The 15,910-nt window shown below is 39.1% G+C and overlaps 2 protein-coding genes and 1 non-coding gene across 3 annotated transcripts; all 3 read left to right on the top strand.

Annotated features, from left to right (window-relative positions):
- Positions 1-320: 320 nt before the first annotated feature.
- On the top strand, positions 321-8,358 carry lrrc71 (leucine rich repeat containing 71). The gene is made up of 17 exons (XM_041809978.1): positions 321-390; positions 2,465-2,503; positions 2,582-2,783; positions 2,957-3,042; positions 3,135-3,210; positions 3,313-3,387; positions 3,511-3,579; positions 5,000-5,159; positions 5,237-5,320; positions 5,431-5,505; positions 5,784-5,879; positions 5,959-6,022; positions 6,115-6,188; positions 6,300-6,329; positions 6,438-6,546; positions 7,911-8,008; positions 8,239-8,358. Exons 1-17 carry the CDS (start codon positions 321-323, stop codon positions 8,356-8,358), a joined length of 1,527 nt encoding a protein of 508 aa, XP_041665912.1.
- A 1,338-nt stretch (positions 8,359-9,696) lies between these two features.
- Positions 9,697-13,120, top strand: rps27.1 (ribosomal protein S27). Its single transcript, XM_041809068.1, has 4 exons — positions 9,697-9,788; positions 10,437-10,545; positions 10,631-10,741; positions 12,881-13,120. The coding sequence occupies exons 1-4, from the start codon at positions 9,783-9,785 to the stop codon at positions 12,907-12,909; spliced, it is 255 nt and encodes an 84-aa protein (XP_041665002.1). The 5' UTR covers positions 9,697-9,782; the 3' UTR covers positions 12,910-13,120.
- LOC121524619 lies at positions 12,442-12,571 on the top strand. The gene has a single exon (XR_005993154.1). It is a non-coding gene; the product is annotated as a small nucleolar RNA SNORA35 (small nucleolar RNA).
- Positions 13,121-15,910: the final 2,790 nt, after the last annotated feature.

Consider the following 15,910-nt stretch of genomic DNA (forward strand, 5'->3'; position numbering starts at 1 on the left):
TCAGTGAAAGCATTTATGGAGGCGCTCTTAGAATAATCTATTATTGTTTTTCGTACTTAATAGTGATTTGGGGAACTCTCGCGATATTGGATCAACTAAGAGTTAGCCATACAGTTTATTCAGAAACATCTACTCTAGCTATAATTTTTCAATTAGCAAGAAGAAGAAAGTGTATATCTCACTCACTCACTAGCAAGTCAGTTGGTTTCCATGGTAACGTAACTGACGCTTAGGCGGAGGAACACTCGGTTAAAGAGTGCAGCCGTTTTAGCGAATTTTATCTTTTCTTTATCTCATTAATTTGGACTTAAGTCACAGCAATGTTGAGAAAGAAACAGAAACAGAAACCGGAGAAAGCGAATACTGAGGATGAAGCCTCGAAGAGTATAGGTGAGAGAGTCTTTCAATATCTGTGGATGCCCACCCATCTACTATTAGTTATTCTAACGTTTAACATTAGCTAACGTTAGAGCTAACGTTAGAACTATTAAAACGATATAGCTCTATCTAGGTTTAACACTTTGTAAGAAAGAAAACTGTAAGATATATGATAAACTTGAAAACAAATTTAATGCTTTTCTATCATTTTTAATTCACAAAACAAGCTGTGATATTTTCAATATTTGAATTGTAGCTTTTAAGGCTTAGACTGAAATGGGCAATGGTTAAAAGAGGTGTAGGCAGCTAATAACACAGTAAGTATTACATTATCAGTAGTTATCATGAAGCACTCTGAAGTAGCCATTATTCTGTGGTATGGACAGCGTGTATTGGAGTGAAGAGTGCATTATTACCACATAAAATGTAGTAAGCAAAGATTGCTTGCAATATACTGTAAAAAATACTTATAATAAGTACCTCAGATTCTTACTTAGCAAGCAAACATACACAGCATGCACACATTATACACAGTACAATGTGTAGTGAAATGTTTTGACACCTGTTTGCCAAGTATTCTGAAAAAGTTTTCAATACGTTTTGGAATGTAGAAATAAAATATGAAATAAAGAGTAAAAGCCAGATTGTAAATTATCATTTAAGTTACAGTGCATTCAGAAAGTATTCAGACTGCTTCACTTTTTTGTTTTATTATGTCGCAGCCTGATGTTGCAGTCGAAAAGAAACTCTTTTTTCCCCCCATTAGTCTACCCTCAGTACACCATTGTGACAAAGTGAGAACAGAATTTTTGAATTCTTTGCAAATTTATTAAAAGAAAAAAAATGAAATATTACCCTACACAAAAACACGTGAAAATTCGTGTAGTTGTTTCCTATTAGCTGGATCTTTGCTGAGATGTTACTACAGTTTGATTGGAGTCTGCCTGTGGTAAATTAAATGGATTTAACATGATTTGGAAAGACACATACCTCTCTATAGCAAAGCCAAGCCATGAGGTCAAAGAAACTGCTTGCAGAGCTTAGAGACAGGATTATTATAATCGGAAAGGCTACAAAAAACATTCTGCTGCACTGAGAGTTCCTGAGAGCACAGTGGCCTCCATCATTCTCAAATGGAAGAAATATGGCAAAACCAGGACTCTTCCAAGACCTAGTCACCTGGTCAGACTGAGCAATCGGGGGAGAAAGGCCTCAGTAAGAGAGGTGATCAAGAACCCGATGGTCACTCTGGCTGTGTTCACACTGCAGGTCTTAAATGCTCAGTTCTGATCTTCTCTCAGATCTGGTTTTTTTTTTTTTTTGCCTGTTCACTCTGCAGTCAACTTCCAAAAGATCAGATACCCATCTGATTTAGAACCACATTCGAAAGTGGCCTGATTCTGATTTGAAAAGGTCAGATTCAATGTGACTTGTGCTGTTCACGCTGTTAGAGGAAAATCAGACACAAGTCACATGTGAGCAAAGAAATCAGATTCCGGTCACTTTTAACTGCAGTGTGAACATAGCCTCCGACTGAGCTCCAGAGATCCTGTGAGGAGATGGGACAAAGTTCCAGGAGGATAACCATCACTGCAGCCCTCCACTGATGTGGGCTTTATGGGAGAGTGGCTAGACTGAAGCCTCTCAGTGCAAAACGCACGACAGCCTACTCAAGCCTTTCAAATGGAGTTTTTTTGCAAACTTCTTAGTTTTCATCAATTTGCAAATCTGTCCCCATTTTGTCATGATGGAGCACTGAGTGTACATTAATGAGAATATTGTTTTCACTGTAGCATCAGGGCACAACATAACAAAATTGAAAAAAGCGAAGGAGGTCTGAATACTTTCTCTGTATAGTCAGTAACTTCATAGATATAAATATCAAAGCAGTATGCACCACACTACAACTCAGTATATTCTGAGCTGACCTCAGTGAAACAGGAGCAAGAGTTTTCTGCTATGAAAGTACTTTCTCGTTGTCAGGATTGAGGCATCTCTCTCAATCACCACCAGCTATTTTGTCACAAGTGTATCCTGGCTTGAAATTCTCGGTGTATAAATTCTGGTCCATCTTTTGTGTTTTTAGGACAGACTCCAAATGAAAAACTGCCCATTCAGACCTTTGGTAAGTTACATTATCAGGCTGTCTGTGGTAACATATGAGAGTTAGAATGCCAGTGCTTTAAACTCTCCTATCCCACAGATAAATACCAGTGCTCAGGGGATGTGGAGATAGACTTTCCTCAGCTTTGTGCTCTTCTTGACATAAAAGATATTCCAGCTGTCAGTACCAAGCAACGAGGTGCATCCAACACTGAAACTGAAGGAGCAGAACCCAGTAAGAAAGAACTGATCTTAATCTTTTTAACTTTACTGGCAAAAGGGACAAGCAAATGCACACTGATGTCTATCTAGCTATGCATATCCATATAGAAAAATATTCAACTGTTCTTCAAAGGTCAATATACATTAAGTCAAAAAGTATGTTTATTGTATTTTTCATAATATCAGCTTAATTTCACTCATAACAATCTGCAATTGTGTTTCCTGTACCAGAGGTCAGCCAGGCACTGATCAGTGCTGCGTCTCCTTGGTTTAAGCCACGCCTTCACGTGGAGCTGGACAATGAAGACAACCTCAGTGCCAAAAACCTGAAGATTTATGGTAGTGTTTCCAGTTAGACATTCTCCTCTTCTAAGCGTCTCAGTGTTCTTCCTGAACAGCTTATATAAAAATAATAATAAATATTTACACAGGATGGAAGGTTGATGAGCAGATAGCCAGGGTGCTAGAGAAGATGCTGCCCTCCTTAAGCAGACTACAGAACCTTCAGTGAGTACAGTCCTTACAGGGAGAGGAGCTCTGTTTTTACAGCATTACAGCCGTCACAGTTTTGGCTTTGTGTGTTTGTGTAATTGGGTTCTCTGTGTTCAGGTTTTGGCAGGCTGGGCTGACAGATGAAACAGTATTATCCCTCTTGAACACAATATCACTGTGTTCCAACCTCAGGTGAGCTAAGTTTGCTGTCATTTATTCATGCTTTGTTTGTAGAGAAAATGTCAGAGACTTGCAGAGGGATGACACCACAGTCTGCTGCAGATGGGCATCACTGACTCATCCTCTTTGTTTTAGTTCTGTGACACTTGAAGGCAACCCTCTACCAGAGCAGAGCTTCCACCTCCTTCTCTCTGAGGACAGCCTGTAAGTTCCAAAACAGATAGTTTCTTTCATATTGTAGTAGTACACTTTTTATCCTAACTGAATACCAAAGAATACATATGTTCCCTTCATAAAATAATCCCATTATTTGAAAACATAAGAGAAAACCACAAATGTATAAGGAGAAAAAACAAAATATGAGATTTTAAATACAGATTTCTACAAAGTAATGTCAGTTGAATAAAAATACTTAATTTAAAATAAGTGACAGCATAAATATTCACCTCCTTTAAAGTGACTGACCTAATCCAACAGAGGTCCTGCCAGTTTGTGCTAGTAGTCTCACAATTAGTGAAACGGGGATCACCTGAGTGCAGGCAATGTGTCTCAAGGGATTTTAGTATAAAGTACCCTGCATCTGGAAGGCCCAGTCACCGGTTAATCAGTTTTCCTGGGTACCATTACACCATGAAGACAAAAGAACACTCCAAGTAACTCAGAGAAAAGGTTATTTAAAAGTTAAAGTCAGGGGATGGATACAAAAACATTTCCAAGTCTCTGAACATCCCCCTGAGTTCAGTTAAATCCTTCATCAAGAAATGGAAGGAATATGGCACATGTGTAAATCTTTCTGGATCAGTCCATCTTCAAAAACTGAGAGACCGTGTAAGAAGGGGACTAGTGAAAGAGGCCACCAAGACAGCTATGAGTTACAAGCTTCAGCAGCTAAGATGGGAGAGACTCTGCATAGAACAACTGTTGCCTGGGTTCTTCACCAGTCAAAGCTTTATGGGAGAGTGGCAAAGGGAAAGTCACTGTAGAAGGAAGTTCTTTGGTCTGATGAGACCAGAATGGTGCTTTTTGACCATCAGACAAGAGGCTGTATGACAGACACCAAACATTGCACATCACCACAAAAACACTATTACCACTGTGAAGCATGGTGGTGGCAGCATCATGCTGTGGGGGTGCTTCTTGGCAGCCAGACCTGAAGGGTTTATATTTTTCTTTTTCTTATGATAATGGGGTGACTGCTAGCCCTGGTCAGGGGTCACACTTGCTTGGCTTCTCCCTTCCTGTTTCTAAGCTCCCTCTTCAGACTATCGTCTGTGTTTTTTATTTTCTCTTGTGTTCTCTTTGTCATTCTTCTGCACCATCTGTCATCTTGTGGTTATGTCTATGTACCCTATGTACAGAGGCTGTTATTCTGGAAGTGGGCAGCCAGGGTTCGAATCTTGCCTGTGGCTCCTTTCACACACGTCATCCCTCACTCTCTCCTTAGTTTCCGACTCTATCCACGATCCTGTCTACATAAAGACGTGGAAACCTCAAAACGAATCCTGAATAAAAAAATATTGGCAACAGGAATAGTCTGCCTGTAAGCATACTGATTTTAATTGAGATGGCGCTCATAAATAGAAAAAAAATGGCCTGATTGATGTTATGTTTTTCTTTGCTTTAGTCTGACTCACTTGTCCTTGAGGAATAATCGTATTGGGGACGAGGGTGCTCGCCTGATTGGGTCTGCTCTCTCAACAACCAGATCAGCCAACAAAAACCTGCTCTCACTTAATCTGTCCTTTAATTCCATCGGTGATGCAGGTGCTGCACATATTGCACAGGTAACCAAGAACTGACTCCATATGTCTCCCTTGTATGTCCCTGCCATGAAAGTTGAAGTGTTGTCTTTGTTTCTCAGGGTCTGCGTCTGAACCGCGCCCTGCTCTTCCTCTCACTGTCCAACAATCAGATTGGAGACACTGGAGCTGCTCATCTGGCTACAGTAGTGCTTTTACATTACAGACTTTGACATGCAAGGTTGACCTGTTTTCTGCTTATTGCATTATATTGTCATTTGATAAGCTCTCTCTCCATAACCTTTTCTTTCCTTAGACTCTGGATAAGTTTGCTTTAACACATGAAGAAGTTGTGGAGAGGAGAAAGCTGCTTCTAGAGAGAGCACAGTCTGTAAGTGCTTGAATCATATTCTAAGCTTTGAAATATGCCCTTATTTTCATAAGGTTCAAGGTTTGTTTTTTTGTACCAGAAAGGGTAAATAACATTGATTGAAGTTCACATTTCAAGTGATAATGATAAAGTGCTTTTGCAAACTCCCACTCAAAAGTTTATAATATCCTTTCATGGCTAAAGGGCCTAATCTCCACGGAAGATAGAATATAATATAGAAGTTTATCATAAGCACATAAACATCAAATATTGTGGATTCTCTTGCTCTGCTTTTGCAGTCAACTGTTGAGGTTGACTTGGACCAATCACCTCCTGACCAGCTTCCTTCAGTCCCCAGTAGCTCCTCACTCAGCGGCAGCAAAGGCAAAAAAAAGGTAAACCAAAAACCACTGAAATGGGCAACAAATGTGAACATGTGTTGTAACATCAATGATGTCTGTCATTTTTTTACAGGAGGCACTGAAAAAAGCTGAGAAACCAGTGTCCACCAAAGAAAACCCAAAGCCTAACAAGAAACGTAATTACTTCCTTTATAGATACACTCTTAGGGTTTTATCTACCTTCAGCCAGGGTCTTTTTATTTACTTTGCCTCTTTAAACCCCTCCTAGCCACAGAGGTAAAGGTGCCTCAAAGTAAAGGCGGCAAGCTTGGGGGGAAAGAGAGACAACAGCCTGCAAGAGAGGTACAAATACATTTTTTATTCTTTACTCTGGGCCATAACAGTAAATAAAGTCTGATGAATGGCTGAAGTATTGGCAGTAGTAACAAGTTTTTTTGTTTGTTTGCTTTTCAGCAGGATGGATGTAATATAAGCCTGACTGAGGTTTGTTTAGTAAAAACCAATATTTTTGGGGCTAAAAATGGTAGTTCTCTATGTTAACACTGATCTCAAGATGAAATGCAAAACACTTATGATGTTATGCATCTCTAGCAGCAGGTGGAGGAAATGGTGAGTCCCCTGCTGGATCAATCAGCACAATGCAGGAATGGAGAAATTATTCTGCCTGGAAACACAACTCTCACCTCACTCAACCTGGCAGGTCAGTAAGTGTGGATCGTACAAATTATATTTACTTCAGTGCTGTACTTTGAAAACCATATTGAGGTACTTTGACTTTAATTTAGAGCGAAAATTCAATACTGCCTTCAAAGACTACCACCTAATTTCAGGGGGATACATTTTACCACTTAGCAATTATCGGACAGTGTTTGTAATTTAGTGCATTTTGATGTTGATATTTACAATGAATTCAGAACTTATTCAGACCCCCTTCACGTCTTTCTAATTTGTTATGTTGCCTAATGCAACAGTAAAAAAACACTTTTATTCTCATTAATCCACACTCAGTACCGCATCGTGACAGAGTGAAAACTGATGTTTTTTAAAACTTATGAAAAATAATGAACTGAAATGTCACATTGACATAAGTATTCAGAACCTTTCTAAAAACACTTTAAATTTTGCTCAGGTTCCTCACATTTCTCTTGCTGAGATGTTTCTACAGCTTGATTGGAGTCTACCTGTGGTAAAATAAATTCATCAGACATGATATGAAAAGGCACACAGTTTCTATAGAAGGCCTCACAGTTGACAATGCATATCAGAGCAAAACCAAGCCATAAGGTCAAGGGAACTGCCTGCAGAGCTCAGAGACAGGATTGTTGAAAGGCACAGATCTGAGGAAGGCTTCCAAAAAAGTTCTGCTGTACTGAAAGTTCTCAAGAGCACAGTGGCCTCCATCATCAGTCAAGGTGTAGAAACATCTCAACAAATATCAAGAGAAATTGAAGGAACCTGAGCTAAATACTGACGTAAATGTGATATTTCATTATTTTCAAAATTTCAATTAATTTGCAAAACTTTGTAGAATTTTGTATTCTGCCATGATGGGGTACTAAGTGTAGATTTATGAGAATAAAACTGTTTTTTTGACAGTAACATCAGGCTGTTACGTAAGAAAGTTGAAAAAGTGAAGGGGATTTCAGTACTTTTTGAATGTACTGTATATTCTTATGAGCATTCAGTAGAAAATCAAAAAGGACAAGCACATTTCTTTGTGGTTGCTGGATCTAAAACAAACAAGCCACAAGTGGTGTTGTCATTTTGTGTCTTAAAAAAATTATTTTAAAACTTTCTTCATACATTTATAGAAGATGCAGTCCAACATATAGTTGTACTCTAGTAGTTTATTAAAACCATAAAACGTTGGTTTGAAATAGGTTTGTTTTTACAGATCGTATTACATGATCAGATCAGCATTTATTCCGCTATATTGCACAAGTAATTTCAAGCAACTTAATTAGCGGCTTTGACACAATGACGCTACCTGACATAAATATTAAAATCTTTTCAAGACTTTTAAATTCTTCTAAAAAATGTTCATGCTTTTGTGTGTTTGTGCAGGAAACAGAATCACGGAGGAATCACTGCCTCTCTTTCTGAAATCACTGCAGATGCAGGGTCATGGAGGAGGAGGAGGTCTGCTTCGTCTGTGTCTGCAGGTGTGTTTAGTTTTCAAGGCAACACTGTGTCTTGCTACCTGAACTTAATTCACTTCATAACAAACACAACATATTTAGAATTGCAATGGGTACATGGTCTTGAATTAATTTCTGGTTTCCTTCATCTTTTTTAAATATCTTTTTTATATCTTTTTTGATTAAATCTTCAAGGTCAAAGTTGTAAAGGGACATGAGGACGAATTTAAGGATAATTTTCATTTTTCTTTCAGAGAAACTGCTTCCCTTCAGACTGTGAGTGTTATGTGAAAATACAAGAACTGATGAAACTTGCTGATCCGCTTGAAAAAAGCAATTCTGAACTGACAGAAGAGGAGAGACAGGGTGCCTAATGCTCAGAGAAAATAACCACTGCTTCTATAGACTTTTACTCAAGAATGTGTCATCAAATATACTTTTAGTTTATCCTTTTTCCTTTTTTGAACTTTAGAGAAAATGGGAATCAAACACTTAAAGTCTGAGGTACATAAAGTCAGTGTCTACAGGAGGATTCATAAAATTCAGATCATAGGTCATTTTATCATTGCCCCAATGACATTTTTTCTGCTTGTTTCCACTAATGGTCAGAATTTTAATAGAGGAAAAAGACTGAAAACAGTCTGATTTAGAGTGGCTAATCCATATCAAACATCTCCAACATATTTTAGATCTATCAGGAGGGTTACAGATAACACAGGTGAATTATACATCACAAACTTAAGCAGTTTTTCCAAATTTACAGGTTTTTAAGCATTGATAAGTATTTCCATTATGAAGGTTCCACTGTGATTTTCATCTTTGCTAAGCTGCAGTGAAATAAAAGTGGCACAAAGAGGGAATTTCATACTTAAATGACCATGACTTTGGATGATACCCAAGTCATTTTTATACTCAGGCTACTGATGCCTGATATTGGCTTCAGTTGAATTGAAGAACTAATATTTCTACAGTAATATACCTTGTGTCCCCATCTGCTCTACATAGGAGTGGGGCTCCAAGCATTTGAGAAGAGAAGTGGTACTTAAAAGTGTTACCAACATTTTAAATGTATTTTTAGAACCTGGTTTTATAGTCTGATTTATTTAAGGTTTAAAACTTTAAATACTGTATTTTTGACATTATGTTATTTACGGGTCTAATAAAGTCGTGTGGCATGTGGGTTTGCTCTTTTATATGTGTACAGTTCAAACTGTGTGTATTGTATCTATGGTGTTATGATAACAATACTAATGATGATAATAATAAAAAAATGGTTATTTATTTTTTTTTAAATGTAGAATTAGTGGTTATTTTACTTGAATTAAAATGTTTATGCCATAGGTCAGCTGGGTAGAGGAGCAAGTTGCAGTTTTGACCGTACCATTTTTTTTAAACTTTATTGAATAACTTCAGCATACAAACAGACATACCAGTTCATCTAAGTTTACAATCTAATGCAACGTAAAAAATAAAAGACTAGGGTCACCTGCAACAACAAAGATAAGCTATTCCTTTGTAAGTCCCACAAAGAGAATTTACAACCATAATAATTTATTCACATATATGTTTATAATCTGAAATTATGACGGTAAATAATCAATAATAAAAAAGACGGACTTAAAAACAAAATAATTCAGTTTAAAACAAAATCGTCAATACGGGATTTTTGACCTTACCAATATGGCCACCAGCCTTTGAAGAAATCGTCACATCCGGCTCGTGCTCAAAGGAACAACCGATATGAACCCCTCGCTTCCGGTAATGCCTCCTTTTCGGCAGCGGCTATTTCCTCGCCAACATGCCAGTGAGTATCCAGAGGCCTTTGAACAATGACATTTTTACCATTAAATCGCGTGACAGAGAGCCAACAAGCGGCTCAATTTTAACGTAAGAAAATAGCGACTCGACTCGTGTCGGTATTGGACGCTTTTGATGAGTTTTAGTCCCAGTTTGACACAAATAGTTGGGCACATTTGAGCGCATTGTGACACAAGATGGCTGCGCGCACACTGCAAACATGGAGCCAGTTCAACCGCGGAACTGAGATGATAACACATTAAACCTTCACTTTACCACTCGTGATACTGTTTCTATCTGAATGAGTAGCTTGTTCGGCTAGTTAGGTTTCCATCGGTTTGGAAATATTTGATCAGTCCTCTCCGATGCATTGAAATGCGTAGTTACCTAATCTAAGTAATGTAGGCCAGACGAGGAGCCTGAACGTCCAGACGGAAGCATTAACTAGCAGAACCAAAAGACGCTAACACAACGGGGAGCTGAAGCTGTTGTTTTATAAAATTAACGCATTGAGACGACTAAAGCCCGGAGATATTTTGATGAAAAACCCGCACGCTGCCAGCTTGTAGAGTTGAAGCTATAAAGGCAGACATGTTTTTGTCTTTTTCCTGTTGAGGCCTTTTGTTCTTGATTTTTATTTTCATTTTTCCCACAGCTCGCAAAAGACTTGTTGCACCCATCCCCTGAGGAGGAGAAGAGGAGGCACAAGAAGAAGCGACTTGTTCAGAGTCCCAACTCTTATTTTATGGATGTGAAATGTCCAGGTATTTACTTTATTTTACCAGAAAACATGGACCATTTTTAAAGAATAATAATGTGTATCTAACTTTTTTTTTTTAATCATTCCAGGATGCTACAAGATCACGACAGTGTTCAGCCACGCTCAGACAGTTGTGCTGTGTGTCGGCTGTTCAACAGTCTTGTGTCAGCCCACTGGAGGCAAAGCTCGTCTCACAGAGGGTCAGTATATACAAATGGACTCAAACACAACTAAACTTAAACTGATCCTTTCCCAACAATGGTCTTCAGAGAGTTGGTCATTAAATGCAGTATCTTTGTGGGCAGTGCCGTAAACCCGTTTCAGACTGGCTGCATGTTTTGCTGAGCTTGGCTGCCGGTGTGGCTTTCACGCAAGGCGTGGGTTTGCTGCGTGTCAACCACATCTCCCTGCTGTCAAAGTCCTGTCATTCTTAAGTTTTACCTCAGTAAACCCCCTTACAAGACACTTGATTCAGTGTATAGTGGAAGTGTGACTGAACCACTCAAAATAAAAACTTTTTGTAGAAATGAAAGGGCTTTCTCTACAGAAATGCTAAACAGGGCTTTTAATTTGAAAAGCACAAATTAGAAGTGCACTTATACTGTGTTTATCTTTCCTGTGACATTCTACCAGCGTGGAGACAGAAAGCTTAACTAATAGTAGATCTTTAGGGAACAACTTTATCAAACAGGTACATTTAACAAGGTAAAAATAGCTCTCCATTTATCATTTCCTGTCTATTATGGAGCATAACTGCACACGGAGAAAATAAATGAGACCTCGAATCTCTTGATTCTCCAGGCGCTCAAGCAGGCAGTCTGAAAGCCCTGACTTGTAGCTGAATTCATGCTATCAAAATAAAAATCCAGGTGTGTTGCATGTGAGACACGCGTGTCATGCTTCCCATCTGAAACAAGCTTTAAGGGGGGCGGCTTTTGTGTGGTTCTAACACTGGCTTTAATTTATCCAGGTCTTAAAAGATCTGGTAATACAGTGGTAGAGGTCTGTTTGAACTGCAGCAGAGCTCAAAATGTGTGCTTTCCAAACTTGGGTTGTTTATAAGGTTAATGGGGCATTTCCATGTATGATAATGGCTCAACTCTTCCCACTTCCATTACAGTACATACTTTGGTAGTAGCTCGAGTGTAATTCTTGTATCTGACATCTCATTCATGGTTCTCCATGTGGGGATGTGATTTGGCCACTTGGTGGTCGGCACTGTCATGATTTTACATTTTAGTATCTGCACAGCTCGCCAGCAGCTTCCCCAGAGGTGATGCCAGAAAGTACCAGGTTAAATCTCAGTGGTAAATTTGTTTAATTTCAAGAGGGTCCTTGCACCAAATTTGGTGCTTGGGTCCAACCACCAAGTCAAGCCAGTACCACACTGTATAAAGGCACCAACAATGGGGTTTGAGAGACTGTTAATCCATAAAGATGTCAATAATATTTTAGTAACTTGTTACATACACCATCCCTTCCACTGGCTTATTTTTCAAAAGGAAGAAATTAGATGGTATATATTTAAGTAGCCTCATAAGATTGAATTAACTGTCTGCTCCACTGTTATCTTGTGGAAGTGGCTGGAGTGTGACAGTGTAATTCACTTTTGTATCAAGACGTATAAAGTAAGCTTTAAACTAATTCTGTTAAATCTTTTAGCTCTGGGATAGAGCATAAAAAAAGATTAAATGTAGCATACAATATCCAGATGCTGCAACGTCATTACAAATGTGAGCATGTTCGTTCATTCTGTTTTGTACTCATGAGAATATCCACCAGGATAACAACAGAACTACTTTATGGAGCATCTTCTCATAGTGTATGAAGACCTGCTTTTATTTTGGAGTTTCAGGCCCTAAAAACCATTGTTTGTATGATGAACATTTGAAGCTGTTTGCCGCACTGCTAAGTGACTGGACTTCCTCTATCATGGTCTTCCAATCTCATTCCAGTGCCAGATAAACCTCAGTTTGCAGAAGGGTTGAGCTAGACCACTGGCTCCCCCCTTTCGAAGGCTGAGAACAAATTTCCCTCCTAGCTGGTGTACACTTCCCCTCCATTTCTGCTTGAGGTATGGTTAGGGTTGTGCAGCTTGACAAATCTCTTAATTGGGTCAGTTTTGCTTTCAAAGCTTCACTTTTAGCTTAAGTGTGACTTATTTCCTTACAGAGTAAGTTGCTGGGAAGAGACGTCTAATCAGTCCCATGATGAAGAACAATGAGTCTTGTATCAGCGCTGTGTAGCACAATAGCTGTGTGCAGCGCCTGCAGGATTTCTGTACTGTAAGGCTTCTCTTTTGTCAGCAGCGCTCTGACTGTCATTGTCTCTTCCTGCAGGATGCTCATTCAGGAGGAAGCAGCACTAGCTGTCCTCCCTTGGAGCTGAAGTGGAGAGGAGGGGATGGACTGGTTGATGTCAGCGTCTTCTGCCTCCAGGATGGTGGTCTGATTGAAGACGAGACCTGAAGTCGGACCAGACAGAGGACGGACGTCCACTGTTAATGTCGGCAGATTGGTTGTTGCTGTAACTCCACCCTCCAACCCTGTCTCTCTTAATAAAATATTGTTTTGGCTAAATAAGCTGTCTGGATTTATGTTTTAATATAGAGCCTTGATTCACTGAAGGAGAATTAACAGATAGCACATAAGCAGTGATCATAGCATTTTTATTATAAAGTACATGTTGAGCTTCAATATTCTGCAGGATGGCATTATTAGAAATACCAAATAAGTAATTTTTTATAAGAAATGTTTGGGTTTTTTCACAGAAAGTGGGTAGACATAGGGGTGAATGTGGTTGTTTAAAAAACAGCTCTGGGAAGAATTGAAGAAACCACAGCAAAACTGCTTTCCATGATTCATGATCAGAGATTTATTTTATTCAACATTTATCCCAAGTTCCAAATATAACCATTTAGGATTTTTATTTGCATAAAATGACAATTAGGAGCTTGTGTGGCTCAGTTGGTAGAGCAGCAACCTTTATCGGGCTACAGTCCTGGATGCAGTAATTGCAGGTTATAATCCTGATATGAGTCCTGTGTGATTAATTTCTTCCTGTGCTATGTTTCCCGTCTTAACCTCCCAAGATGCTGTATGTATATGTGAGGATGTTACATTTTAACTTTCCTATAACATGGTAATTTCTACCTTTAGAATATTTGAGATATTTGTCCAAAATATCCTTTTAAGTTAGAGCCTTTTGCTTAAACCTTGGGTGAGTTTGTGCTGAGATTTTCATGGGCAATTTGAGGAATTTGGATATTTTTTTACTACTAGTGATGGAGATTTTAAGGATATGTTGGTATATTTTGGAGGGTTTCTTTGAAAGTCTCGGGTGAAATTTGCCTTCACATTTTGGTATTTTTGTGGGGATTTGGAAGGGGAGTCCTTTGAAATTTTCAAGAATTGGAAAACTTCGAATAAATACAGAACTTTAAGTGTTAATGTTGTCCATGCTTGGCCTGAGCACGTCCTCAAGGTCCATCATCAAAATGACTCCCCCATCCCTCTCTCAATGACTGACACCATTTCTGACTGAAGACCCCCAACATCTGATCAACTAGATGACTCACAGCCACATCTGCTCTAAAACCAGTCCAGGGCAATCAGGACCTCTGGGAGTTTCACGGATCCCAGTTCTGCTCAAAACTAATTCCTGTTCAAAGAGCGTTTAAACTTGTCAGGTTCTACTGATCTCAAATAAGTGGGAGCATCCAAAAATGTGTTACAAACCAACCTCAAGCTTAAGCTGACCTGTCTAGATAGGTTGAAAAAAAAAAGTCCAAGTCTTAAAAACAGTATAAGCTAGGCCATGAAAACGCATCAAAGAAAAGTTAATACACATTTTAATAAAGCACTAATATTTCACCTTAGGAGTTAAGAAAGTTTCAGTTTCTTTCAACCACCATCTCCACAGGGTTTGAAAGCATCTGATTTCATTGTTGAATTTAAAGACAAACGTCATTCTACTTAACTGAGGTACTGATGTGATCTCCTGAAAAGCCATCAAACAAAGCTGAGCTGCTTGGCAATTTGTGCTAACCTCATGGCGTAACCTCATGCAACACCAATGTGACAGATGGGCAGAGAATATGCCAACATGCGTAAAGGCAGTAATTAAAAACCAGGGTAATTCCACCCTATACTCATCTCTGAACGCTTCCTGGGTTAAACAGTAGTATTCTGTTTAAAAGTGAGAATGAATGTGTTCTTATTGTATAATCACAGTATGGTAATTACCACATACAATTACCTAGATGCAGGGATGCTCGATATTGATATCAGCAGATATTAGCTCCACAGATATGAGCATTTCCACAGATATTTACAGCCAATAGATTGTCAGTGAATATCAGCTATATTGACTATATGTACCACTAGGTTTGTGAAGTTTTAGGCTGGACCAACAGTCCTACGTCAGCTGAAGATTTGTCTTTGTTTATCCTTTAAATTTAAATTTGGTTTTAACGGCTGAAATTTTAGGTCTGAATTATGTACATATATCAATATTGACATTGGTATTAACTAATGAAGTTTGTAAACATCAGCATATATCAGCAAAAATGGAATATTGTGCATCCCTACCTAAATGAGCTGCACACTGGTGTAGCGATTAGCGCTGTTGCCTCAGCAGGAAGGTTCCCAGTGTAAATCCTCATCAGCAGGGCCTTCTGTGTAGAGTTTGAATGTTCTCCCCATGCATGCGTGCATTCTTTTTAGGTACTCTGGTTTCCTCTCACAATCCAAAAACATTTGTAGGGTAACTGGTGACTCTGTATTACCTGTGGGTGTAAGTGGGAATGTTTGTCTCAGTATGGCTCTCTTCTCACTCACACTTCAGCACCGAGGCTGAGTGGACTCCATTTGTCTTCATGACTGAAGGTCCTCCGTTAAGTTAGAGGGTTTAAATACTGCATCTGGCTGTGACACAAACTCACCTCATTGAGTGCTTACGCACTTAATGATTTCACATTGGGACAGGATTAGCACTCACATGCCTTAATGGCCATGAATCCTTGAGTGTGGGGTTTGGGATCCGGCCCTTTGAAGTTTTTGATGGCAGTCACTGTGGCAGACCCCTACCTGAGTGCTAGGCCCACCCACTGAAGTGGCTAGCCCCATAAGAGCCGAGTAAATGGGGAAAGACAGGAAGAAAGAAAGAAGGAAAAACAGAGGAAGAGAAGAAAGAGAGGAAGGTTGGAAGGAAGCAAGAAAAGAATAAAGATTTATCAGCAACATACAGAAGTGGTAAAGTGTGCTGTGGTCCAACGAGTCTGTGTTTCAAATTGTTTTTGGAAATAATGGCTGCCAGGTCCTCTGGGTTAAAGAGGAAAAAGACCATCCAGGTGGTTACAAACACAAAGT

The sequence above is a fragment of the Cheilinus undulatus genome, linkage group 16 (genome assembly GCF_018320785.1).
Source record: "Cheilinus undulatus linkage group 16, ASM1832078v1, whole genome shotgun sequence".
Classification (NCBI taxonomy): domain Eukaryota; kingdom Metazoa; phylum Chordata; class Actinopteri; order Labriformes; family Labridae; genus Cheilinus; species Cheilinus undulatus.